Here is a 24631-nt window from a genome sequence, read left to right as displayed (position 1 = left end):
GCTCTCACCTATAGCAGTGCCCGCTGCAGGGGTCAGGAGGAGGGCAAGGACGCCCTCTTCAGGAAGCGTAAGGTGCTTCAGCTGGTGTCCCACTGGAGCAGGCTTTACAAGGACTTCCTCAAGGAAGAGGAGCACGTCAGGAGCTTCATGAAGGTACGTAACTACTCGCCTTCATCACCTCTTCTGCTTCTCTATCTCTCCTTTCACTCTGTCCCTGAGTTTGATCCTCTGGTGTCCTTTCACGTGGGCCACAAAAGAACTTCAGAGGACTCGTTCGTCTTCATTTGTCTCTCTGTCTTGTTCTAAAATGGGGTTGTTCTTCCTCAAGTTTTGCACAACAGGGCATCTGAGCTGTAAAGTGTGTTTATGTGTCTTCCATGATTGTCTTGTTTGCTGCCTCACCAGTTAAACTGAACCGTGTTTCAGCCCACTGGAGGAACCGTAATGATGTTTTTATCAAAAGAGGCAAACTAATAAGAAAGAGAAAAAATACAGGCACTAGAATATCTATTAAAAAGTAACAAATAAAATAAGCAGCAATTGTATTGGTATTCTTCCACTGATATGTTCAAAACACAATGTCTGCACAGGACAACATGGTCATTGAAAACACACACAGACAGATTCACATCATTGTCACATTTCTCACTACAGACGCTGCTTATATCTGCTGTGTCCCTGCTAAATTTTAACATGGTTCGGCCAAATCGGATTTGAATGTCTGCCAGCAATTGTCTCTCTCACACACCACACACACACACACACATACATAACATGATCACACGTCCACACATTCACCCACAAACAGCCGCACGCACTCACCAATCACTTGTCCCACTGTAACCCGACGGCTCCATTGCTCTATGCTGGGTTGCCATGGAAACCAAATTGCGAGGGTTGGCATGGGTATAATCTCATACAGAGTGCGTAACCCAGGTGATAGTTGCCTAGTAACAGAGGAACGAGAGGCGAATTGGGATGGGAGGCTATGGTGGGTCAATGACAGCGATAAGCAGGTGGAAATGTATGTGTGTGTGTGTGTGTGTGAGCATGTACATGCATGTTTGTGTTGTGTGTATATATGTGTGTATCTTTGGAAGTCCAATGCTCTTCCATGCACATACACAGACACTACAGAGCATGCCTAGTCACCCATTTAAGTACAAGGTGCAGAATTTGTCTGATGTTTTTTAATGTCATCTACCTACGCAGCGTCATTTACATTTGATGGTACTCAGTAAATGAGCTCCACAGACTAGAATGTTATATAAGTATCAACAAACACAATGTGCTTAAGTTAATAACACAAACAGTTTTAATCTTTCAAGTCTTTATTGAACACACCCATTGAACATTCACAGTGGCTGATTAACCCTTGTATTTAATAACTCGTTGAACCTCCTTTGGCAGCATCAACCTCAAACAAGCTCTTCCAGTAGCTGCGCAGTTTAGACCTGCGTGAAGTTCAAGAGGAATGTTGGTCCATTCTTCAGAGATGCCTCAGCTCATCCATATTATTCTTAAGATGTCTGGTGTGAACAGTTCTCTCAAGGCCATTTCACAGCATCTCAAAAGGTGGATTTTCTTTGTTTAAGTAACTCTATAGTGGAGTTACAACAGAATGCCCTGCGGCATCACCGTACTTCTACTGAGCTTCAGCTGGCGGACAGTCACCCTGACAGTATCCTGTTAGACTGATAAACTTGGGAATTCAACTTCCTCTTGATCAGGCCCAGAGTGTCACACAGCTCTTTGACAAATGTCAGGTGCAAAGGGAATTTTTTTTTCCACTGTGGTGTCCTGCCATGCACCACCATTGGATGGACTCCAGGTTTGCCAACTCCTGACCCCAGTTAGCTTTTGTTGTTGCCATAAATCGAGGGCTTCATATATTTTTCCTAACCTACACTGTGAATGTCTGAATGATGTATTCAATATGGACAACCTGAACAACATAATGATTTGTGTATTATCAGTTAAATTACACTGGTTTTGGACTTAGATGAAATCTACCAACCTTCCTAATGCACCAATCAAACAAATATTTCACTACCAATCAACAAGTGTTGAAATCAGATTGTGGGTGCGCTGTCATGGATCTTGGTTTTCATTTCTCTCTTTGTATCAGACCCTGTACAGGTGTGTTTTAGAAGATCTGTATGAGTTCCCCACGCTGGAGAAAGACCTGAAGGAGTTCCAGAAACTTCTGCGTCGCAGACAGTAAGTGGGTTTGTCTCTGCATAACACCTTTGTTCTCTCGTTTTCCCCCCATGCCTACCAGCATCCCACCTCACTGTTGTTCTTGTTTCTTACAGCACTGTGGATGACTGTCCTCCAAACCAAAAGGTAAGCCAAAGACAGGGGGTGGGGCAGCTGAGAGGAAATATATACCACACCAATGATGCTTGACATTGTCCGCTACATTTTACTGACATCAAAACTGTAGCTCCAGCTTTCAAATATTTTAATGGTAATGTCAATTATATACATGAATTTGGACAAAAGCAAGGTGAAAAGCAAGATATTTACAGTCACAGAGTAATAATTTTATCTGTATGAGTGCTGATACAGAGCACCAGAAGATTCAGTGAAGTTTTAACACAGAATTACATATCCTCATGTTTCTTTTGCTCTCTCTCTGTCAGAGCAAACAAATGTATCAGCAGTTGAGTTTGAAGGAAAACTGTCTGCAACTCCGAGGTCCACAAACTGAGACTAGAGAGGGTGAGTAACGGACACAAACACAATCATCACACACACATATGCACAACGCAAATCACAGCACACTGCCCAGGACAGTACACAATTATGCATAATGACAGTCTGTGAGGTTTAATTTCAATGTGCGCATGCAAATTGCTTAAATACAGCGTGTTCCGTTTCTTTGTCTGCTTGAGTACTTGACAAAAATTACCTCAAGTCTCTCTGTAAATACTTAAGCCTTTTCTGCATCTGCCTCATTTTGATTGTACAGTATTTTTGGTTTAGCCATTCACTTTGAATGTTTTCAATCTATTCCTCAGTTATTTGTTGCGTGTACGTGAGCACCGACTCCTACCTGAGTGTCCACACGCATCCGTCACTGGAAGCCCATGAGCTGCTAAGGATTGTGGCTCTGAAGATGGACAAAGCAGAAGAGGACATGGTGCTCGCTGTGGTTTCACACACTGGAGGTGCACGCACAAACACTCAAAAACGTGTGCACAATACACAGTCAACATATTAACATAAGAATTAAATTCCTGTGAGAGTGCAAATTTTCTACACCAGTGATTCCCACTGGTTCATCAACATCATCCATCATGTTCCACATGTTTCCTTGTGAATTGATTATAAACTGGATGTTGCGTTTAAGTTGGTTTCTTTCTTGGTTCTTTCAACTGTTTATCTATTAGTTTTAGCTAAGCTAAAGCTAGCTAATTATTTCAACCATTTATCTTTTACCTATAGCTATCAACCTCTTCTACATGACTTAGCTATTTCAGCCATTACAATTAACTATCTCTAACTAACTGTTAGACTTATGTGCTTGCCTACCTGCTCCCTTGGCAACTGCAAAAGTACACCATAGTTTACGAGTACCCCTGCTTGGGATTCACTGTTCTGCACTCTTGGCTTTAACTCATCATCATCATCATCATCCCTCTCTCCTTTTCTTTGTCTGCAGAACGGAGGGTGTTACAGCCCAGTGACTGTGTGTATTCAGAGTCTCTGACCCCGCAGGGAAAGCTTGTGGCCTGTCGCAGGGATCTCACTGAGATCTTGGTATGTAAATGCACAGTTCTGTTTGCTCCTCTGTTGTTCTGTAACATTCAGTCTTTCCATGTGTTTGGTACACACTGATAGAAGCTAAAGGCGCGGCTTGCAGCTTTAAAGCAAACCACGACATCAGTGAGATATGATTATTTGGGCATTTGCTGCCTCTGATATTGTTGGTTGCCTCTGTATCATCTTCTGGCTAAATCAGGCATGAAAATGAATATTCTAATTCCCCAACTGACATATTTTCACAGTGTTAGGATGAGTCATGCATTATAAGCAAGCTGGAGAGACTCAGACCAGGTGATTGTTATTAACTTTGACTCAATAGGAGAGAGAAGGTGTGAGCCACAATTATTTTGTTGCCCAACCGTGACAGCAGGATTGGAAAGTGCTGTATCAGGGCAAAGTGTTGTTCTGTAATGGCATGTTTTTCAGAATGGAGCTTCAGTTGTGAATCCGTAAATAATTCTGCACTTTTGGACATTTTACAGATGCACTTTTAGGACTTTTGGTTTCTTGCTGGATGTGTATATTAACAAACCAGTAGAAACCATTTAGAAAAGTCTACTGACCCACAAGTAGTCTGGTAGGCATGTAATATTTAGTTTTACTTAATGTATTATCTGCTGAGTTAATGGCAGTTGTCAGGCTCACAAATGCAGAACTGTTGTTAATATGGAGACCTGTAAGTAGAGTTGGACAGCACAATTGTGTTGTGTGAATAAATGCTCTGCTCTCAGCTTTCAGCCCTGATTGTATGTCAACAAAAGACACGTCCTCTAATGGCTCTGCCCTGTATTGTTTCTTTTGAATGATTGATTGTGTTTGAATCCCCCACCAGCCTCATTGTTCTATAGTTTATCTTGAAAGTGAGATATTGTTGCAGTTTATCGTTTTTAGAACTAGCCCTATTTCTGCAGATAGACAATACCTCCACCTAATTTGTGTGTTTCTGTATAGTATGTATGGCGTGACACCGAGGTGACCAACGTCTTCCTGTGCGTTAACCTAGCTTTTCTTTGCACGTTTGTATACACAGCCTCCTTTAACAGACAGCGCTGAGCTAAGCAGGAGGCCGGTGCGACTCCTAGGCATCAACACCTGGGACGTGGCAGCTGCTCTCACACACCTGGACTGGAGCCTCTTCAAATCCATCCACGAGGTATGCACTCACACGCACAAATATATGCATGCAGTGTCAGAAAGCAGTTTATAATAAATTCATATTCATGACAGAGATTGCTGGAACATAAGCATTAAAGATGCAAATGCTCTACAAGACTTCCTGGATCCCGGGTACAGAAAGTCTCCTTAGAGCTGAGAGGCTTTTAGAAAGAGCTGAAATGAAAGAAAATGGTGAAGCAAAGCACAGATATGTTGGATGTTAGTTTTCTATAGGGAATCTAGACAATGTTTCATGCTTGATTCTCATTCTTAAATATGAGCCTTTGCTGCTTTTCTCTGTGTTATATGACTGTAAATTATCTGTACTTCAATCTTAAAGGGAGTAGATATGCTGGGATGTGTTCTCCTGAAAAACTTGACGTCTTTGACTCAGAATCTTTCCCCCTTCCACACGCAGCAAGAGCTAGTGTACTACACCCTCAGCCGTGTTCCCGGTAGTGGCCACACGGCGGCGCTCTCAGTCCTGCTCCAGCGCTGCAACGAGGTCCAGCAGTGGGTCATGTCGGAGGTGCTCATGTGCGTGTCTCTCAACAAGAGAGTGCAGCTGCTCAAGAAGTTCATCAAGATTGCTGCTCAGTAAGAACTCACACACACACACACACACTCAAACATACGGGAATAAAGTGTGTTTATCAAGCGCATTGAGATTTCTCTACATTTTGCGAACATTTTTCATTTTTTGTGTGCTTGCAGTTGTAAAGCCCAAAGAAATTTGAACTCTGCATTTGCCATCATCATGGGTCTCAACACAGCAGCTGTCAGCCGACTCAACCAAACCTGGGAGGTAAGTCCGTGTCTGTGCGTGTATGTGTGTTGTCGTGTTTAGCGTATTTATACACATGCTTTGTGTTTTAAATGTAATTCTGACCAAACACCTTCCTTTCAGAAATGTCCGGGAAAGTTCAAGAAGCTTTTCTCAGAGTTGGAGCTCATCACGGTGAGACTTAGTGAAAAGAGATATATGCAGAAGATGTTCCTCCTTTTAATTTGACGATCAATCCTGAAATCTCTCCTCTGTTTTCCATCCTTTTTCTTTTTCTCTGCTTTCTCCAGGATCCGTCTTTGAACCACAAAGCGTACAGAGAAGCTTTCAAGAGGATGAAACCTCCCAAGATCCCTTTCATGCCTCTTCTCCTGAAAGGTATAATCTCCAACTCCTACACACACACACACACACACACATATATACCAAGACTGATGAAACCTTAACACAGCTGTTCATTGCTCTTAGATATCACTTTTATCCACGAGGGAAATAAAACCTTTCATGACAACCTGGTCAACTTTGAGAAGCTGGTGAGATGAGTCTGTTCTGTAACATCTTTTTGTGTTTGTAGTTCAAACTGTTTGACTCTGACCTTTGAGGAATTTCACTTTCTTTAAACGTTTCAACTGTCATAGATAACAAAATGAGATATGTCAACAGGTGGCTGATGAACTGCTCAATCACATAAATGGTAAATGGGATATGAATGCAGTAATTTATACAGCAAATTATTCAGTTGGTTTTAGTGCATCATTGCCAACTTTATCTTCAACAGCAGAATCACTCTTGGGCAGTGCTAGGAGAAAGACATTGACACAGTATTTTAACTGATGACCACTGACAAATCTGTTGCACATTTTTCTATCAAACATTAAAATCTTTGCATTTTTGAATTTAAAAAAAACTGCCAGATGCTATTTATTTTGTTATTTGTTGCTATGCAGTAGTACAAATCGGTTTGGCATTGCACTTACATGACACGACTTCTTATAAACCAACAGCATATGATCGCAGACACAGTGAGAATGATTCGCCACTGCCAAAGCGACCAGCCAGGTGAGTATTCTTGTTTCTGGGTGAATTCAGTTGGTGCAAAAAGCATCACAAATGATAAGACAGGCTTAGTCAGAGAGGCTCTTTAAGTTCATTGTCTTCTCTCTGTGACAAAGTGTTCTGTTGAATGGAGTATTGATGTTTGGAACCATTCATTGTGAGGAATCTAACGCCATCTGCAGCTGAGTTAGTGTACTGCACCTGTGCTCGGGTCTGTTGTCTCTCCCTCTCTGTATTTCTCTTACAGTTTCTAAGCAACCGTTTCCAGACAGTTTTTTATTTTCTTTATATGGCCATAATAGAGTATGTGTTTCTACCAAATGTGTGTGAATGTGTGTGTTCTCGAGTCTAACAGAAAACTTTTCAGCGTGACTAATTAGCACGTTTTGTGTCTGTCTCTTAGGCAACGAGGTGATCGGGGTCGACAGCGTGGAGGTGAGGGCAAGTGTTAACTACCTGCACATTATCGACAATCAGCAGACTCTTTTCGAACTGTCACACAAACTGGAGCCTCGCGCTTAAACACACACACACACACACACACACACATCTACACACAGACACACACACAAACACACTGGACACAGCGCAACGGAAACGCAAGCACTGTGTGACACCGAGGACGCTTTGTACAGCGAAATGCCACACACACTCACACATACACTGCAACAAAATCACACTACCAGCAGTGGTGCCAAGTGGACAATAAGGTGCCATGTGTTCTGACAAAACTTACAAAGACAAATAGCTGCATTCTGCCTGTTCTCTAAAGGCTTTATAACACTGAACCTGTACTTATAAAGGATTTATAAAGTCCGTACACGCTCTGTGAACTGTCTACAGGAAGAGATTCTGCGCAGCAACAGAGATTTGCCAAACTAAGGAAGAAGGCTGTAATTAGTTTGTATAATACCTATTGGACTGAATATGCCCTTGGTTTTGTTCCTGTGATGAGCGTTTGGTTATTTATGAGCCTGTCCAGCAGGTGGAATGTTCCTTTATTTCAGACAGAGTCTCGTCAGAGGTCAACAAGGATTCAATAGCCTCGTCATAATTTCAGTTACAAACACAAAAACGTCTGTAGAGGAGTTAGATGTGTTCATAACCTGATGGCCAAAATCTGCTCCATCGATGGTCTCGTATTATTTCATCTGCGTATCACATATCTGCCTCCTGATGCATTTATATGCAGGATACATGCTATAGTTATGTAGGTGTATGATGTGGAGCTTTTTTGGGTTATCGTGCTGTGACATATTACGTAACACAAGCAGCATCCAGAGCTTACATTATCATACTTACACCTTTTTATCTTTTCTCACTGAGGCTCTGTCTTTTAACTAAAAATGTACTTGAGTGACAAAAGGTGCAACTCTAACAGTGTGTTGTACCTGACGTGTGAGGGAAGCAGGTTTTCACTGACAGACAGTGAGGTTTGAAATGCTAAAGCCCTCCTGAACGTGCCAGAGTTCAAAAACTGTTGATGAGCAGTGAACAGTTATTGGTTCTTCTTTCTGTTTTAAAGTCCTGGTTGACTTTTAGCCAAACACTCCTCGGGCACTCTTCTCTATGATGTTTTTGTGTGAATAGATGATGATTATTTTACATTGTATATAATATGGACCTATACATTTTTCAGTGCCAAATGTCATGTGGAGTCCTGCAGCATAGATGTACTGTAGAGCTCTTGGTTTGTTTAGGAGTCTCTTTTTTTGTCACTAATTTTTTGGTTTCCTTGAATAAGCCCTGGAATGACGTCATGTAAAGCAGATCTGATTCCTCGCAGAGAAACTTTCTGACACTCTGACGACTGATTTCAGGGTGTGTGTGTGTGTGTGTGTGTGTTTGCTTTCGTGTGTGTGTGAGAGAGAGTGTGTGTGTGTGTGTGATGGTATCCCACTCGTTCTGGGTTGCTATGGAAACACAGCCCCATCATAATTTTTTTCACTTTTTTTTAAAAGGACCAGTATGTAGGATTTAGGGGGGCTCTATTGACAAAAATGGAATATAATAGTGTATAAGAATTGTTGTGTTTTTGTTACCTTAGAATTAGCCCTGTATTTCTACAGAGGGAGAGGGTCCACCATGTTACACCGCCTTGTTTCCACAGTAGCCCAGAAAGGACAACCAAACACTGGCTCTAGACTTTCACGTTTTTTTACGATACCTGAAGGCCACTGTAGTTTCTCCTACACGCTTGGAGGGGGAGGGGTGAGGCAAGGGGTATTCAGCTGGTTGCAATCTGCAACTTCACCACTCCATGCCACTAAATCCTACACACTGGTCCTTAAATCCTTAGAGTTATACTGTTAGAAGTCAACACACTGCACCACAGAACTTAGCTTTATTCGCCAAAGTCATGTTCATGAGGAGATTTTTGACATAGTCGTTTCATTCTTACTGACTGAAAAGATCACTTCATTGGGAAGTGGTCTTGTGTAAACTGCCTGTGAAAATCAACACAGAGTGTGGACAGAATAATGGAAGCACAAGGACACAGACTTCCAGCATTAAAGTAAGACTGTATGGTGAGATTTTATAGCTTTGGCTCATCCATTAATGGTTTTCTACATGTTGGCAAGGAAAATTATCCGTCCTGAATCCATTCAGTTCTCATGGTCTGGCAACATACTCCTGTTGATACAGCCCTGACATGTGAAAAGCATCTATTTGTTATTCAAATCCCTGAGTAACCAGCCCATCTTGTTCATAGAATTATGACTCTGGCTCACTCTGTAGTCATTACAAAAGAAATGCTGCATGGGATGAAGGGAATCATTCGGTAATTTTATATAAACTGATGATGATTAATTCAAAATAAGACAAGAACCACATCTTTCAGAATCATGCCCAGTCTTAGTTTGGCAGCCCTTGTAAGTGTTTGTATTATTTTGTCCTCACCCTGTATCTATTCATGCAGTCACTTCAGTGGTACATTTCTGCTGAGTAGGAGGAACCATCCAAGGGTGAGATTCCTAAATGTTATGTAGTGATGCATGTCTCGCATTGTTTAGATAGTTATAAAGCATGGGGGGTAAAGTGCAATACAGTAGAAATGTTGTTGCCACAAGTGTTCATCATCATCATTTCAACACTAAGCCTTTCATAGCACAGAGCTGCTTTCTCTTGCAGACTATTATTATTCAACTACAAGAGGGAAAACCTGAATTTCCCAAACTGTCTTGGTACCAAAAGCATCTTTGGTTCATTACAATAAGAAATTAAAGGGTGATTTCAAGGTGAAGACTCACTTTAAACATAGTTTTTGTGTTGTGAGTAGCTTAGTCATTGTCTGTGCATTAAAAACTCCCAGACTGTAACCCACTGCTGTCACCAACACACTCTAAAGATGCTGTGACACTGAATGTGGAGCCAGTTATACTTACCCAGATAATTCCAATTGAAAGATTATTTGAGGCATGTAAATATTTGATATTAAGGAAGTGTAAAAACTAAACAAACACTAAAGAAGTCTGTTTCTTGTCCAAGAAATGTTGCTTGATATTACACATGTGAGTATTGAGATTCCTCCTTTCCAGTTACTGAGGTCCACAAATATCAGATAAACAATTTTAGAAAACAAGAATCATATTCAGTACTGACAGTGGATTTCTCCTTTAAACCCCGACTCAGTTCCTACTAACTTAACGGTAGCGGATGAAAACACACACTAATTCATGTGTGTCTATTGCCCACTCTCTGGGGGCAATAGACACACATTTCGATATAGACAGCTTCTAGAAACAATTACGAGATAATGCTAAATGCTAAGCTACAGTTTTGCTGTTTAGCATTTAGTTAAAAGGCTAAGCTACTGTAACAGTGACACAAATGAAGAAAAGGGATAAAGTCAGGAAACTCACTGTTCATTACACAACTATATTTAGCTAAAGTTTGCTACCATTAGCTAAAATTAGCCACCAGAAGCTACCAGTCATACCAGACCAAGTACCCCTGTAGCAGCAAAACTCTAGAGTGTACGTAATTGAACAAAACTGTGCTTTAATGCTTGTGAGTTCAGCTTTTTATTTGTAAGGGAAACACTTATTTCTTCTCTTTAGAGTTACATAGTCACATTTTAAAGATGATTTTTGTGAAACTAAGTCAGTGATCCTTCAACTGCAAGAGCTGATAAATCTGTGCTTTGTTCATATTCAGTATCACAGAGAGACCTTGTGGTCATCATTTTTACTCTTAACCTGTACATGACACACACATGCAAAGACACACCTCTGCTTACTGTGTCCAAAAAGCAGAATAATTGTGCTATATTAGTTATTTATTGTAATATATTGTTTATTTATGTATTTCAGAGATGGCGAAATGTCTCAGTTTATGTGCCAGAGGTTCAACAAGATGTTTGTGGTTTGAAGCTGCAATGCTGGAATGTAAAAGTCCTTGTTGTTATGTTTTGTGGCCACTTGAGGGAAGCAAAGGAGCAAGTCAGAGTGACAATGTTCATCTCTTTCCTCTGGTGTCAAATGTTTAAATGGAGGGAAAGCCAACAAGGAGGTTGTATTTAGTGTTTATTGGCCATTGTCATGACTGTGTGAAGTCATGTTTTTTTTTTTTTTTTTGGTTTAAATTCTATTTGCATGTTAAAACAAAAAACACAAAGTTCACAATGCAAATGGGGACACATTGAAGGCTTTGTACTATTGTAATATTGTTGATGTGTAAATATATGCCTACGTTGATATGTTGTTATTATTTATCAGTTGTAAATGGAAAAAAAAAAAAAGTCAACCACAAAGCAATACGTCTCCCCTCGTGTCCCCTCAACCTGCGGACAGCTGAAGCCACACGTCTTTTCTAAAGCTGCGTTTTACTATGTCAAAAATTTTACTGAAAATGAATAAATTATAGGTTTTATGTGACATCTCCAAGTGAGCTGGTGGTTTTTTGTCTTATGTTCATATATTATGTAGCTGTATACAACTGGAAGTGGATTTGACCAGTGATCACAGCAACAGTTCAAACACCCTCTCTGAGGCCTTTCAAGAGGACCTTCATAATGCTGATGATGAAGATGTTTGAGTATTGGAGCCATTCTCTTTTTCTTTGTAAAAAAAAAATCAATAACATACACTATAGGAGATTCTATAAACAATGCAGAAATACACTGATCTTAGAAGATCCTATATCATATATGCACTGCTTTTGGAGATCCGGTCCATGTATCACTAACCAGATTAGCACAGTTTTAAAGAGCAATATTTGTTGTTTGTGACTTAGTACAGAGGGCAAAAATAAATTGGACTGAAAGGTTCCTGGTATTTCTATGGAAATGATATCAGAAGTTAATTCACTTGTATCATATAGTAATAAATATTTATTACTTCTATTTCATTTCCTTGTTTTCATTTAAAAGTCCTGGTTAACTTTTAACCAAACACTTCTCATACATGTTTCTCATGACACTATGATGTATTAGTTCAAATAGATAATATGTAGAACAAACTATACATGTACTGTAGAGCTGCAGTAAAGACCCACAAAAACAAAACAGTGGAAGTGCACCTTTGGTTTCACTGGAGGAACTAAACAGCAAAAATACATCATATTTTTAATCAGTAGACACTTAATAAGTCAAATTTTTTTCTAAAACTTATTTAATTATAGGTTTTATGTGACATCTTCATTGAGCAGGTGTTTTTTTCTTCTTTTTGGCTCATGTTCAGATATGATGTGGTTGTGAACCACTGAAAGTGTTTGCCAAGTATATTTGACCAATGACATCACATCAACAGTTCAAACACCCTCCCTGAAACATATAAAAGAAAGTGGCCCTCCTGCTGTCTCTGCAAGATTCTTCATATGATCCAACAACACAGAAAAGCTCCATCATACTCTAAAGACTTAGACAGAGACTCTGACACCAACATGATCCTGTTCCTCTTCTTGTTTGGTCTGACTCTGGCTGCTGCGTCTCCTTCAGATGAACGTGAAGTGAAGCTGCAGCGTGGAAACTGTCCCATGTTCTGGTTCAGCTTCAACGGCCGCTGCTACAAGTACGTCTCCACACGTTTGACCTGGGCTGATGCAGAGCTCCAATGTCAGTCAGAGAGAGCCAACCTGGTGTCCATCCACAGTCTGCAGGAACAGAACTTTGTCAAGGACCTGATCAAGAACTTTGACAATGCAGAGGGACGCACCTGGATCGGACTCAGTGACATCCACAAAGAAAACAGATGGATGTGGTCTGATGGTTGTGTGGTGAAGTTTACCTTTTGGAGTTCAGGAGAGCCAAACAATTACCACGGGGGTGAACACTGTGCTCACAGCAACTATGAACCAGACCGGAAATGGAATGATGTTCCATGTTCTCAAACTTATCCCTCTGTTTGTGCATCTCGCATAGATTGTCCTTAGCAACTGATGTTGTTTCCACCTGTTGCTCTGTAGAAATGAATTTAGCCTCAAAAATAAAGAAACAAATGCACAAGTTAATGTGTGTATAGAAGTCATTTCATGAATGTTTCTGTGGTTGGTCAAAGGAAATATTTTCCCAGTGTTTTCATACCCTCCATTTCTCTGTTTTACTAATTTGAACATACAAAAATGTTTTACTGATAGACGTTAAACCAAAAGTAATTCACTTTTAACAACAATGACATGAAGACACCTCAGTCCACATACAATATTTTTCCTCCTGCAGGTTTATTTAATTGTTCTCACATGTCTGCTCTGGCTTTTCAGGCTCTGTGGTTGTTAGATAAATGAAGGAACAGTTCAACAGCTGGTTGGATTACATCATGAATACATTACTGATCCAGCAGGTGTAGTTATTCATCTATACAATCACACTGTGGAGAGTCAGAGCAGCAAACAGTTTTCTTATAATAGTACATAGTTAGATGTTTTGTGAAGGTTTCTTGGTTATTATCAGCTGTTCTGGCTGTGGCTCTGTCTTTTAGTAAAAATATACAGCTCCAGTGATGAATGCTATTTTCTTAACCAATGGCTTTTGTTGTCTGACTGTGATGTATGAAGCACTAGAGCTCAAGCCCCCAATCACTTAACTCTACACCAAGTAATAACACAAAGGGCAGAGACCAAATTCTCCTATGCTAAACATAGATTAATTGAAATTAAACCAGGGTGACTGTGTGCACGATCCTGTTTGGGTATCAAGTGTAAATTAACAGCTGGATCATATATGCACTGCTTTTGGAGATCCGGTCCATGTATCACTAACCAGATTAGCACAGTTTTAAAGAGCAATATTTGTTGTTTGTGACTTAGTACAGAGGGCAAAAATAAATTGGACTGAAAGGTTCCTGGTATTTCTATGGAAATGATATCAGAAGTTAATTCACTTGTATCATATAGTAATAAATATTTATTACTTCTATTTCATTTCCTTGTTTTCATTTAAAAGTCCTGGTTAACTTTTAACCAAACACTCCTCATACATGTTTCTCATGACACTATGATGTTTTAGTTCAAATAGATAATATGTAGAACAAACTATACATGTACTGTAGAGCTGCAGTAAAGACCCACAAAAACAAAACAGTGGAAGTGCACCTTTGGTTTCACTGGAGGAACTAAACAGCAAAAATACATCATATTTTTAATCAGTAGACACTTAATACTTCAGGTCTCCATCAAGGTCTGACAACCTTGACTAACGTTACATTAGGTAGAAAGGGTAACATATATCATATATATATCATATATATGATATATATCATGAGTAGGGTTCCATGATGATAGCAATGATATGTCTTTTAAACAAGTTCATTTTGATTTCCACAAAAATGTTTTTGTATATCTTCAAGCCCACCACACTATCAACACAAATGTTAACACAGGACATGGATCTTCTTAGACCATTTGAGACATATTTATAATTCCTTTTACATTTTTACACAGTAACATTTTTATTTCATGTTTTTAGAATAGCTTACAGAGCTGTAATGGATATACCTTTGATAGACATGAAGTGATGAGAAGAGCACCGTCATAATGCTGATGAAGAAGATGTCTGAGAAGATCATATTGGAGCCATTCTCTTTGTTATAAATTCAAAGAGATAAAATATAAGAAATTCCATAAACAACACAGAAATATACTGATCCCAGAAGATCCTGTTTGGGTATCAAGTGTAAATTAACAGCTGGATCATATATTGCTTGTCCATGTATCACTAACCAGATTAGCACAGTTTTAAAGAGCAATATTTGTTGTTTGTGACTTAGTACAGAGGGCAAAAATAAATTGGACTGAAAGGTTCCTGGTATTTCTATGGAAATGATATCAGAAGTTAATTCACTTGTATCATATAGTAATAAATATTTATTACTTCTATTTCATTTCCTTGTTTTCATTTAAAAGTCCTGGTTAACTTTTAACCAAACACTCCTCATACATGTTTCTCACGACACTGTAATGTTTTAGTTCCAACAAATAATACTGATTTTATATTTTAGTTTATATAATAAATTATATATGTACTGTGGAGCTGCGGTGAAGTACCAGAAAAGCAAAACAATGAAGGGGCACACTTGAGAAGAAAAGATGTTTGTGGTTTGAAGCTGTGATGCTGGAACGTAAAAGTACTTGTTATGTTTTGTGGCCACTTGTGGGAAGCAGAAGAGCAAGTCAGTGTGATGATGCTCATCTCTTTCCTCCGGTGTCAAATGTTTAAATGGAGGGAAAGCCAACAAGGAGGTTGTATTAAGTGTGTTATACCCCATTGTCGTGATTCTGTGAAGTTGTTGTTTTTTTGTTTTTTTTTTAAGAAGTGTTTAAAATCCTGTTTCCACGCTAAACCAAAATGACAAATTTGACAATCTTACAATAGTACAAAGCCCTCGATGTGTCCCCTCTTGCATATAGGGGACACACAATATATCTCCCCTTGTGTCCCCTCAACCCTCAGGCAGCTGAAGCCGTACATCTTTTCCAAAGCTGCATTTTACTAAGTCAAATTTTTTTCTAAAACTTATTTAATTATAGGTTTTATGTGACATCTTCATTGAGCAGGTGTTTTTTTCTTCTTTTTGGCTCATGTTCAGATATGATGTGGTTGTGAACCACTGAAAGTGTTTGCCAAGTATATTTGACCAATGACATCACATCAACAGTTCAAACACCCTCCCTGAAACATATAAAAGAAAGTGGCCCTCCTGCTGTCTCTGCAAGATTCTTCATATGATCCAACAACACAGAAAAGCTCCATCATACTCTAAAGACTTAGACAGAGACTCTGACACCAACATGATGTTGCTCCTCTTCTTGTTTGGTCTGACTCTGGCTGCTGCGTCTCCTTCAGATGAACGTGAAGTGAAGCTGCAGCGTGGAAACTGTCCCATGTTCTGGTTCAGCTTCAACGGCCGCTGCTACAAGTACGTCTCCACACGTTTGACCTGGGCTGATGCAGAGCTCTACTGTGTGTCACAGAGAGCCAACCTGGTGTCCATCCACAGTCTGCAGGAACAGAACTTTGTCAAAAACCTGATCAAGAACTTTGACCACGCTGAGGGACGCACCTGGATCGGACTCAGTGACACACAGAAGGAAGGAGGATGGATGTGGTCTGATGGGTCTGCAGTGAACTTTGGCTTTTGGTATGCAGGAGAGCCAAACAATGATAAGGGACATGAAGACTGTGTGCACAACAACTTTGGGCAGAAATGGAATGACAGACCATGTTCTGATACTTATCCCTCTGTTTGTACATATCGCATGGCTTGTCGTTAACAACTGATGTTGTTATGTTTGATTCAACCTGGTGACTTTTCACCTCTCGCTCTGTAGAAATGCATTAGGCCTTCAAATGATGAAGTTACTGTCTGTATTAGAAGTCATTTCATTAACATTTTCACAAATGTTCCTGTGGTTGGTCAAAGGAAATATTTTCCCAGCTTTTCCATATCCTACAATTTGTTTGTTTTACTAATTTGAACATACAAAAATGTTTTACTGATAGACGTTAAACCAAAAGTAATTCACTTTTAACACCAATAACATGAAGACACCTCAGTCCACATACAATATTTTTCCTCCTGCAGGTTTATTTAATTGTTCTCACATGTCTGTTCTGGCTTTTCAGGCTCTGTGGTTGTTAGATAAATGAAGGAACAGTTCAACAGCTGGTTGGATTACATCATGAATGACTGTGTGCACGATCCTGTTTGGGTATCAAGTGTAAATTAACAGCTGGATCATATATGCACTGCTTTTGGAGATCCGGTCCATGTATCACTAACCAGATTAGCACAGTTTTAAAGAGCAATATTTGTTGTTTGTGACTTAGTACAGAGGGCAAAAATAAATTGGACTGAAAGGTTCCTGGTATTTCTATGGAAATGATATCAGAAGTTAATTCACTTGTATCATATAGTAATAAATATTTATTACTTCTATTTAATTTCCTTGTTTTCATTTAAAAGTCCTGGTTAATTTTTAACCAAACACTCCTCATACATGTTTCTTATGTGACTATAATGGTGATTAAATTTTTCTTTCTAGTTTATATAATCAACTATATATGTACTGTAGAGCTGCGGTGAAGATGCACAAAAACAAAGCTGTGGACGCACACAGTAGAGAAGACACCCTCTGCCATGTTCTCTCTGTGTGTGTATGTGTGTGTAGGGAGGTATAGTCAGTGGTCCTTTACACCAGGGTGCAGCAATAGGTTTTTAAACATCAAACATAAAGGCAAGGATCTCAACAGTGACTTCATCAAACTCTCAAGTGTTTGATGCAAGTGAATTGTACATAAATGGAAAAGGACTGGGAGGAGGGTTAACCATGATCGCCTTTTGCTGCTATAGGAGTGCCTGCACCACTGACACAATCACAGATGTAACTTATTTGCATTTCATTAAAACATTTTGCATTATATTATGTTTTCAAATAGAAAAGACATATGTCATCACAGCACATTGGTATATTGGAATATTTCCAAACTTTTTAAATATTAATACACACACACACACACACACACACACACACACACACACACACAAACATCAAATCACATGTAACTACCTCACTCTGTGACATGACTGTGAAATGACCTTCAGTTTACAACACCTGTCACAGACAACTGAGATTACTGTTAGTTGAGTGTAAAAGGGAAACCACACCACTGACCAAACCTGTTCCTTAATCTGCTCAGAAGCAGAACAGAGAGAAACAGAACATACTCTAATAAGATGAACAAGTTGTGAAGGAATCATTTTTTTTCTCTGACAGACAGGTGTGTCACATACAGGATGTGACAGGAGGGCTAAAAGACTGAAGCCAGGATAGAGCGAAATCAGACAGAGGCAGGCATGGAGTGCATGAGTCAAAAGAAAGAAGCGTGAAACAACCCACACAGACAGCACCTACACTATTTACCTGATCACATAACTTGCATTTCATTTAAACATTTTGCATTATTTAAGAGCTGGGTTGTCTCCATCCTCTCTCACACACTTTTAAGTGAGGTTTCGACAGTGGCCACTTGAGGGCAGCAGAAGAGCAAGTCTGGTTTTAAATGTCACAATGGAGAAAAACCAGCAGGCTGTATATAGTTAGTGTCATGTCTCTGTACAGTCATGTTTTTAAAAGCAAATATTGTTATAAATATTATTAACAATAATAATTAATTCTGATAATATTATATTTGTATGTTAAAACAATAAACACAAAGTTCACAATGCATGAGAGAACATGTTTATTTTCCTATGTTTGGTATGGAATTATGTGACATATCCAAGTGAGTTTGTGGCTTTTCTGGCTTATGTTCCAAAAAAAAAAAAAAAAAAAAAAAAAACTGTACTGTTAGGTTGTGTACAAATGAAAGTGTCTGCCAAGCGGACTTGACCAATGATATCACAGAAACAGTGCAGACACCCTCTCTGAGGCATATAACAGTAAGTGGCCTGTTATCTTTCTTCGTCAGGGTCTCGATTCCACCTCATGGTGCTGATCATCAGATCATCTCTAACCAACACATCAACCTGTTGCACTGCTCCTCTGACAGAGAACATGATGTTGCTCCTCTTCTTGTTTGGTCTGACTGTGGGTGCTGTGTCTCCTTCAGATGAACATGTAGTGATGCTGCAGCGTGGAAACTGTTCCCTGTCCTGGTTCAGCTTCAATGGCCGCTGCTACAAGTACGTCTCCACACCAATGACCTGGGCTGATGCAGAGCTCTACTGTGTGTCACAGAGAGCCAACCTGGTGTCCATCCACAGTCTGGAGGAACAGAACTTTGTCAAAACCCTGATCAAGACCTTTGACACTGCTGAAAAACAAACCTGGATCGGACTTAGCGACATCCACAAAGAAGGCACATGGATGTGGTCTGATGGGTGTACAGTCAACTTTGTTCTTTGGAACCCGGGAGAGCCGAACAATGTTGGAGAAAATGAACACTGCACACACAACTACTTGGGCACAGATGTGAAATGGAATGACATTAATTGCTCTCATACATTCAATTTTGTTTGTGCATCTCGCACAGTTTGTCCTTAGCAGCCAAGAAGTTTAAGTCTGATTCAACTCATCACTAAGGTGATGCATTAAGCCTATATAGAAATGTACATGTTTATGTAGAGAAGTCGTTTCATTAAAGTTCATTTTCATGAACGTTACATACTAAGGAGATTTCAATGGTGGGTCAAAGGAAATATTTTAAAACCTCAATATGAAAAATCTCAATATGTTTAGATTCGGAAGAAAAGTAATTCAACAGCAGTAATACTGGTATAAAGTACTTTTTTCACATGTAACTCTACTGATGAACAAAAGAGATAATTTGAATATATTATAATTTCATGTATTTTATACAAGGTTAAAATATGCAGTACAAAACTTAATACAAAGACGTCAATCCTTTCATATCTTCAAGCTCACCTCTTTACCCACACAGTCTGGGACTGTTCAATAAATTGTTCAATTAATAAATATATATGTAAATAAGTTCTGTATGAATGATTTTAAAATATTAATTCTTATTCTTACTCTAATTCTTATTCAGAAGATTATAATGCTGAGTTTTTGTTGACACTGTCAGAAAGGTGTTCCAGTGTGTTCATTACTGATGTTACAATCAGTGGTGAACTGGATTATGCCACAAAATGTTGATTGGTTTGTTTGTTTGTGTTACACAATAACACAAACAAAGTGGGAAAAACGAGCACTTTAATGGATGCACTTTGACATGGACAAATGTCCACTGGTTTACATTGCAGCAGCTGTTCATGGTTACTGAGTACACTGCTCTTTCTCAATATTGCACTGATTCCAAAGATTTCATCCCTATTAATCATTTACACCCAAAACATGGGAAAATAAGGCCAAGATTTTTAAAAAAAAACAATTATCTTTTAAGTATCATTACCAGGGATTTTTTTTTTTTTTTAATTATGGCTATGCAGATTAGTTGTTAGTAAATGTAGCTCAGAACAATCTGAGATACATTTGTGTATATAAGTTGTGTTTACTTGTTACTTGTTTACTTCTTGTGTTGATGTGTAAATATATACCAATATTCAGTGTGTTTTATTTTTTATCTATTGTAAATGAAAGAAAATTCAACAAAGCAATATGTCTCCCCTCACATGTCATCAACCTCCAGACAGCTGAGGCCACACGTCTTTTCTAAAGCTGTATCAGTTATAGATTTTATGTGACATCTTTACTGAGCAAGTGTTTTTTTGGTCTCTCTTTTTGTGCCAAGTGCATTTGACCAATGATATCACAGCGACAGTGCCAACACCCTCTCCAAAGCAAATAAAGAAAGGAGAAAGTCAACTGTCTCTTTCAGGGTCTCAATCCCACATAACAGTGCAGATCATGAAAGAGAAGTGAAACTGCAGCGTGGAGGGATTCATGCTGCAAGTCAGATTCAGTGTGGTCACTGTTCACCTGATGCTCTGTTGACAGACAACACTGCAGCATGAGCACTGTGTACGCAACAACTTTGGCACAGACTTGAAATGGAAATACAATGCGTGTGCTCGTACACTGGTTTTGTTTGCGTATCTTACATCTTGTCCATAGCAATAGAAAAGGTTATGTCTGATTCCACTTGGTGATTTTCCATCCCTTGCTCTGCAGTAGTGCAATAAGCCTAACTTTTTTGAATAATGTCAGAATTTTATTGTTTCATCATTGAACCATAGAAAACTCTTTCATGATCACCTATCATAAATCTAAGCTGCTGGACAAACTCTTTTTCTGCTGTGATGCTGGAATGTAAAAGTCCTTGTTGTTATGTTTTGTGGCCACTTGAGGGAAGCAAAGGAGCAAGTCAGAGTGACAATGTTCATCTCTTTCCTCTGGTGTCAAATGTTTAAATGGAGGGAAAGCCAACAAGGAGGTTGTATTTAGTGTTTATTGGCCATTGTCATGACTGTGTGAAGTCATGTTTTTTTCTTTAATTAGATCCTTTTTGCATGTTAAAACAAAAAACACAAAGTTCACAATATAAGCGAATACACATTGAAGACTTTGTACTATTGTAATTTTGTTGATGTATAAATATATGCCTATATTGATATGTTGTTATTATTTATCAGGGGAAGTCTCCCCTCATCTCCTCTCAACCTTCAGACAGCTGAATCCACACGTCTTTTCTAAAGCTGCATTTTATTATGTCAACATTTTTTTTACTGAAAATCAATAAATCATGTTTTATGTGACACCTGTGAGCTTGGCTCATGTTCAGATACTGTGTAGTTGTGTACAAATGAAAGTGTTTGCAAAGAGCATTTGACCAATGTTATCACAGAAACAGTGCAGACACCCTCTCTGAGGCATATGTGGGCTGTCACCTGTCTCCTTCAGGGTCTCAGTCCCACCTCACAGTGCAGATCATCTCCAACCAACATATCAACCTTGCTCTTTTAACATAGAGATGCCAACATGATCCTGTTCCTCTTCTTGTTTGGTCTGACTCTGGCTGCTGTGTCTCCTTCAGATGAACGTGAAGTGAAGCTGCAGCGTGGAAACTGTCCCATGTTCTGGTTCAGCTTCAACGGCCGCTGTTACAAGTACGTCTCCACACGTTTGACCTGGGCTGATGCAGCACTTCAATGTTTGTCACAAGGAGCCAGCCTGGTGTCCACCCACAGTCTGGAGGAACACAACTTTGTCAATTTCCTGATCATCAACACAAGTGTTACAGCTGTTGTCTTCAGAAGTTCACCTCCCATCACGTTCATGAATATCTAGTTATGTACATAAAACTCAGTATTTACACATCAGATAGCAATATGCTTCAGAGAGGGTGTCTGCACTGTTTCTGTGATATCATTGTTCAAATGCACTTGGCAAATACTTTCATTTGTACACACACACACACTATCAGAATTTAAGACAAGTCACATAATTGACTAAATTTTAGAAAAAAAGTATGACTTCAGCTGAAATGAGGGGAGATTCTCTGTGGTCATTGTAAAAGATGACAACTGAACACAGGCATATTCTTAGACAATATTTATATTTTTCTATATTCTGTTCTATGTGACAATCAACATCCCTGATATGCCACAAAACAAGAGGATCAGCTGCAGTTATGGGTCCAGTGACTTTAGAGGAAAGGTAGAAATATAGACCATTTCAAAATAAAAGACTAATTGTGGATTTAAAGTCAGTTAGAGAGTTTGTGGTGGCAGTGGGCAGTGAGACACAACAACTTAGCAGTGTATGAACAGCTGCCTCTGTCTCATGTCAGGTGATTCGCATGAACTGTGTGGAGAACTGATAAACACCCTCTGCCCTGTGCTCTGTGTGTGTGTGTTTGTGTGTGTGGAGGTATAGTCAGTGGTGGTTTAGCAATGGGGTTTCTTGATGCTGTTGATGACCCATATCACTTTGTAGTCATCCTGCCGAAGTGAGGGAAGTGTCTTTCAGTAAAAGTAAATGGACTGTACTTTTATAGCGCTTTTCTAGTCATTTTGAGCACTCACAGTGCTTCACACTACAGATCACATTCACCCATTCACATACACATGTTCTTTATATATACACAAAGTGCCCTCTAACTCATGCACACACATTCATACTCTGATGCTACATCGGGGGCAATTTTTTTTGGGGGGGGGCAAGGATACTTCGGCACACAGACTGGAGGAGCCAGGGATCGAACCACCGACCTCCCGGGTTGGTGGACAACCGCTCTACCTCCTGAGCCACAGCCGCCCACACATATACAGCAAAATATACATCTCCAATGGCTTTTGTTGTCTGCCTGTAATGTATGAAACACTAGAGCTCAATCACCTGGTCACTTTAACTCTACACCAAGTATTAATGCAAAGAGAAGAGGTCAAATTCTTCTCTGCTAAACATATAGTAGATTATTTGAAATGAAACCAGGGTGACCCTGTGCACTCTTGTTAGGAGGTATTCATGAACCACATGTGATTTATTCATTAAAAGATGATGCTGGTTAAATAAAAATAAAAATAAAACTCTTGATAGAGATAACGAAAAACTTAAAAAAAAAAAAAAAAAAAAAAAAAAAAGCTTTATATCCCCAGAGTTCACCTTGTCTGTGCAAAAGAAGAGGATCAGCTACAGTTACAAGACCAATGATCAGTGACAAGGTAGAATTGGAGGGGAGATAATTTCAATCTGAAAGACTCATTGTCAACTTAAAGCCAGAGATTTTGTGGTGGCAGGAGGTCAGAAAAAATTGCACAACATGGACCTCCATAGTTACTTCACCAAACTCTCAAGTCTTTGATGCAAATGTATTGGGCATAAATGGACAAGGACTGGGAGGAAGATTTACCATGGTTCCTCTGTTCAGTCATATTTCTTTGGAGAGCAATGTTTTTTAAATCTTGTTTCCATGTTAAAACTAAAAACCTCAAGTTTACAATGCGAGAGAGGACACACTGAATGCTTTGTACTCTTCTAATACTGTTGTGTAAATATATGCCTGTTTGGTTGTAAATAAAAAAGTCAAACAAAAATACTAACATCTCCCCTCATGTTGGCTGAAGACACGTGTTCTGCATTTTATCAGTTTTACTGAAAATGAATAAACTATACATTTTATGCGACACCTCCAGGTGAGCTTGTTGGCTCATGTTCAGATACTATGTAGTTGTGTACAAATGAAAGTGTTTGCAAAGAGCATTTGACCAATGATATCACAGAAACAGTGCAGACACCCTCTCGGGGGAATATAAAAGGAAGTGGGCTGTCACCTGTCTCCTTCAGCGTCTCAATCCCACGTCACGGTTCATATCAGCTCCTTGTCCTCCTCCTGAGACAGAGAGACGCCAACATGATGTTGCTCCTCTTCTTGTTTGGTCTGACTCTGGGTGCTGTGTCTCCTTCAGATGAACGTGAAGTGAAGCTGCAGCGTGGAAACTGTCCCATGTTCTGGTTCAGCTTCAATGGCCGCTGTTACAAATACTTTGCCACACGTGTGGGTTGGTCTGACGCAGCACTTCAGTGTTTGTCACAGAGAGCCAGCCTGGTGTCCATCCACAGTCTGGAGGAACAGAACTTTGTCAATTTCCTGATCAAGAACTTTGACCATGCTGAGGGGCCCACCTGGATCGGCCTGAGTGACAGAATTGATAAGAAATGGATGTGGTCTGATGGGGCTCCGCTCAACTTTACATTATGGAACGGAGAACAGCCGAAACCCGCTGGAGAATACTGTGCATACACTAACTATGGTGGTGACGTGAAATGGAAACATCAACCATGTGGTTATAGTTACGCTTATGTTTGTGCATCTCGCATAGACTGTCCCCTGTAACTGAGATTGTTTTCTCCAGTTCAATGCATCAACTTTACAGCTGCTGGTCTGTTAAAATGTGTTTGAAGGCCAAAATAAATATGCAAATGAACAAGTTTATGTGTGTACAGAAGTCATTTCATTCATCTTCATTT

General features: G+C 39.5%; 5 protein-coding genes across 19 annotated transcripts in view; all 5 read left to right on the top strand.

Annotated features, from left to right (window-relative positions):
• The window catches only part of rapgef5a (Rap guanine nucleotide exchange factor (GEF) 5a), a 103072-nt gene that overhangs the window by 54985 nt on the left and 23456 nt on the right, over positions 1–24631 (top strand). The window contains exons 13-26 of one of the 15 annotated variants that reach the window (XM_051066241.1): positions 9–153; positions 2129–2220; positions 2316–2346; positions 2646–2724; positions 3024–3173; positions 3668–3765; positions 4802–4924; positions 5345–5523; positions 5641–5731; positions 5834–5884; positions 6001–6088; positions 6179–6243; positions 6715–6769; positions 7170–11652. In XM_051066241.1, the coding sequence (XP_050922198.1) occupies positions 9–153; positions 2129–2220; positions 2316–2346; positions 2646–2724; positions 3024–3173; positions 3668–3765; positions 4802–4924; positions 5345–5523; positions 5641–5731; positions 5834–5884; positions 6001–6088; positions 6179–6243; positions 6715–6769; positions 7170–7288 (1366 nt within the window). In that variant the 3' untranslated portion in view covers positions 7289–11652. Of the gene's footprint in view, positions 1–8; positions 154–2128; positions 2221–2315; positions 2347–2645; positions 2725–3023; positions 3174–3667; positions 3766–4801; positions 4925–5344; positions 5524–5640; positions 5732–5833; positions 5885–6000; positions 6089–6178; positions 6244–6714; positions 6770–7169; positions 11653–24631 lie in introns of those variants that run through there. The other 14 variants (XM_051066271.1, XM_051066283.1, XM_051066280.1 and 11 more) reach the window with 14 other exon arrangements.
• Positions 12581–13216, top strand: LOC108901988 (lactose-binding lectin l-2-like). Its single transcript, XM_018703674.2, has one exon. It carries the CDS (start codon positions 12584–12586, stop codon positions 13136–13138), a length of 555 nt encoding a protein of 184 aa, XP_018559190.2. The 5' UTR covers positions 12581–12583; the 3' UTR covers positions 13139–13216.
• Positions 15823–16656, top strand: LOC108901989 (lactose-binding lectin l-2-like). The gene has a single exon (XM_018703675.2). The coding sequence runs from the start codon at positions 15926–15928 to the stop codon at positions 16472–16474; it is 549 nt and encodes a 182-aa protein (XP_018559191.1). The 5' UTR covers positions 15823–15925; the 3' UTR covers positions 16475–16656.
• On the top strand, positions 18642–19693 carry LOC108901987 (lactose-binding lectin l-2-like). The gene has a single exon (XM_018703673.2). It carries the CDS (start codon positions 18689–18691, stop codon positions 19244–19246), a length of 558 nt encoding a protein of 185 aa, XP_018559189.1. The 5' UTR covers positions 18642–18688; the 3' UTR covers positions 19247–19693.
• LOC108901986 (lactose-binding lectin l-2-like) lies at positions 23941–24594 on the top strand. Its single transcript, XM_018703672.2, has one exon. The coding sequence runs from the start codon at positions 24015–24017 to the stop codon at positions 24495–24497; it is 483 nt and encodes a 160-aa protein (XP_018559188.1). The 5' UTR covers positions 23941–24014; the 3' UTR covers positions 24498–24594.

The sequence above is a fragment of the Lates calcarifer genome, linkage group LG3 (genome assembly GCF_001640805.2).
Source record: "Lates calcarifer isolate ASB-BC8 linkage group LG3, TLL_Latcal_v3, whole genome shotgun sequence".
NCBI lineage: Eukaryota > Metazoa > Chordata > Actinopteri > Centropomidae > Lates > Lates calcarifer.
The sequence above is the reverse complement of the archived record's forward strand: the minus strand, read 5'-3'. Positions and strand labels throughout refer to the sequence as shown.

Coding starts and splice junctions, on each gene's coding strand:
- LOC108901987 (XM_018703673.2), top strand. CDS start 18,689: ATGGTGCTGATCATCAGATCATCTCTAACCAACACATCAACCTGTTGC.
- LOC108901989 (XM_018703675.2), top strand. CDS start 15,926: ATGATCCAACAACACAGAAAAGCTCCATCATACTCTAAAGACTTAGAC.
- LOC108901988 (XM_018703674.2), top strand. CDS start 12,584: ATGATCCAACAACACAGAAAAGCTCCATCATACTCTAAAGACTTAGAC.
- LOC108901986 (XM_018703672.2), top strand. CDS start 24,015: ATGATGTTGCTCCTCTTCTTGTTTGGTCTGACTCTGGGTGCTGTGTCT.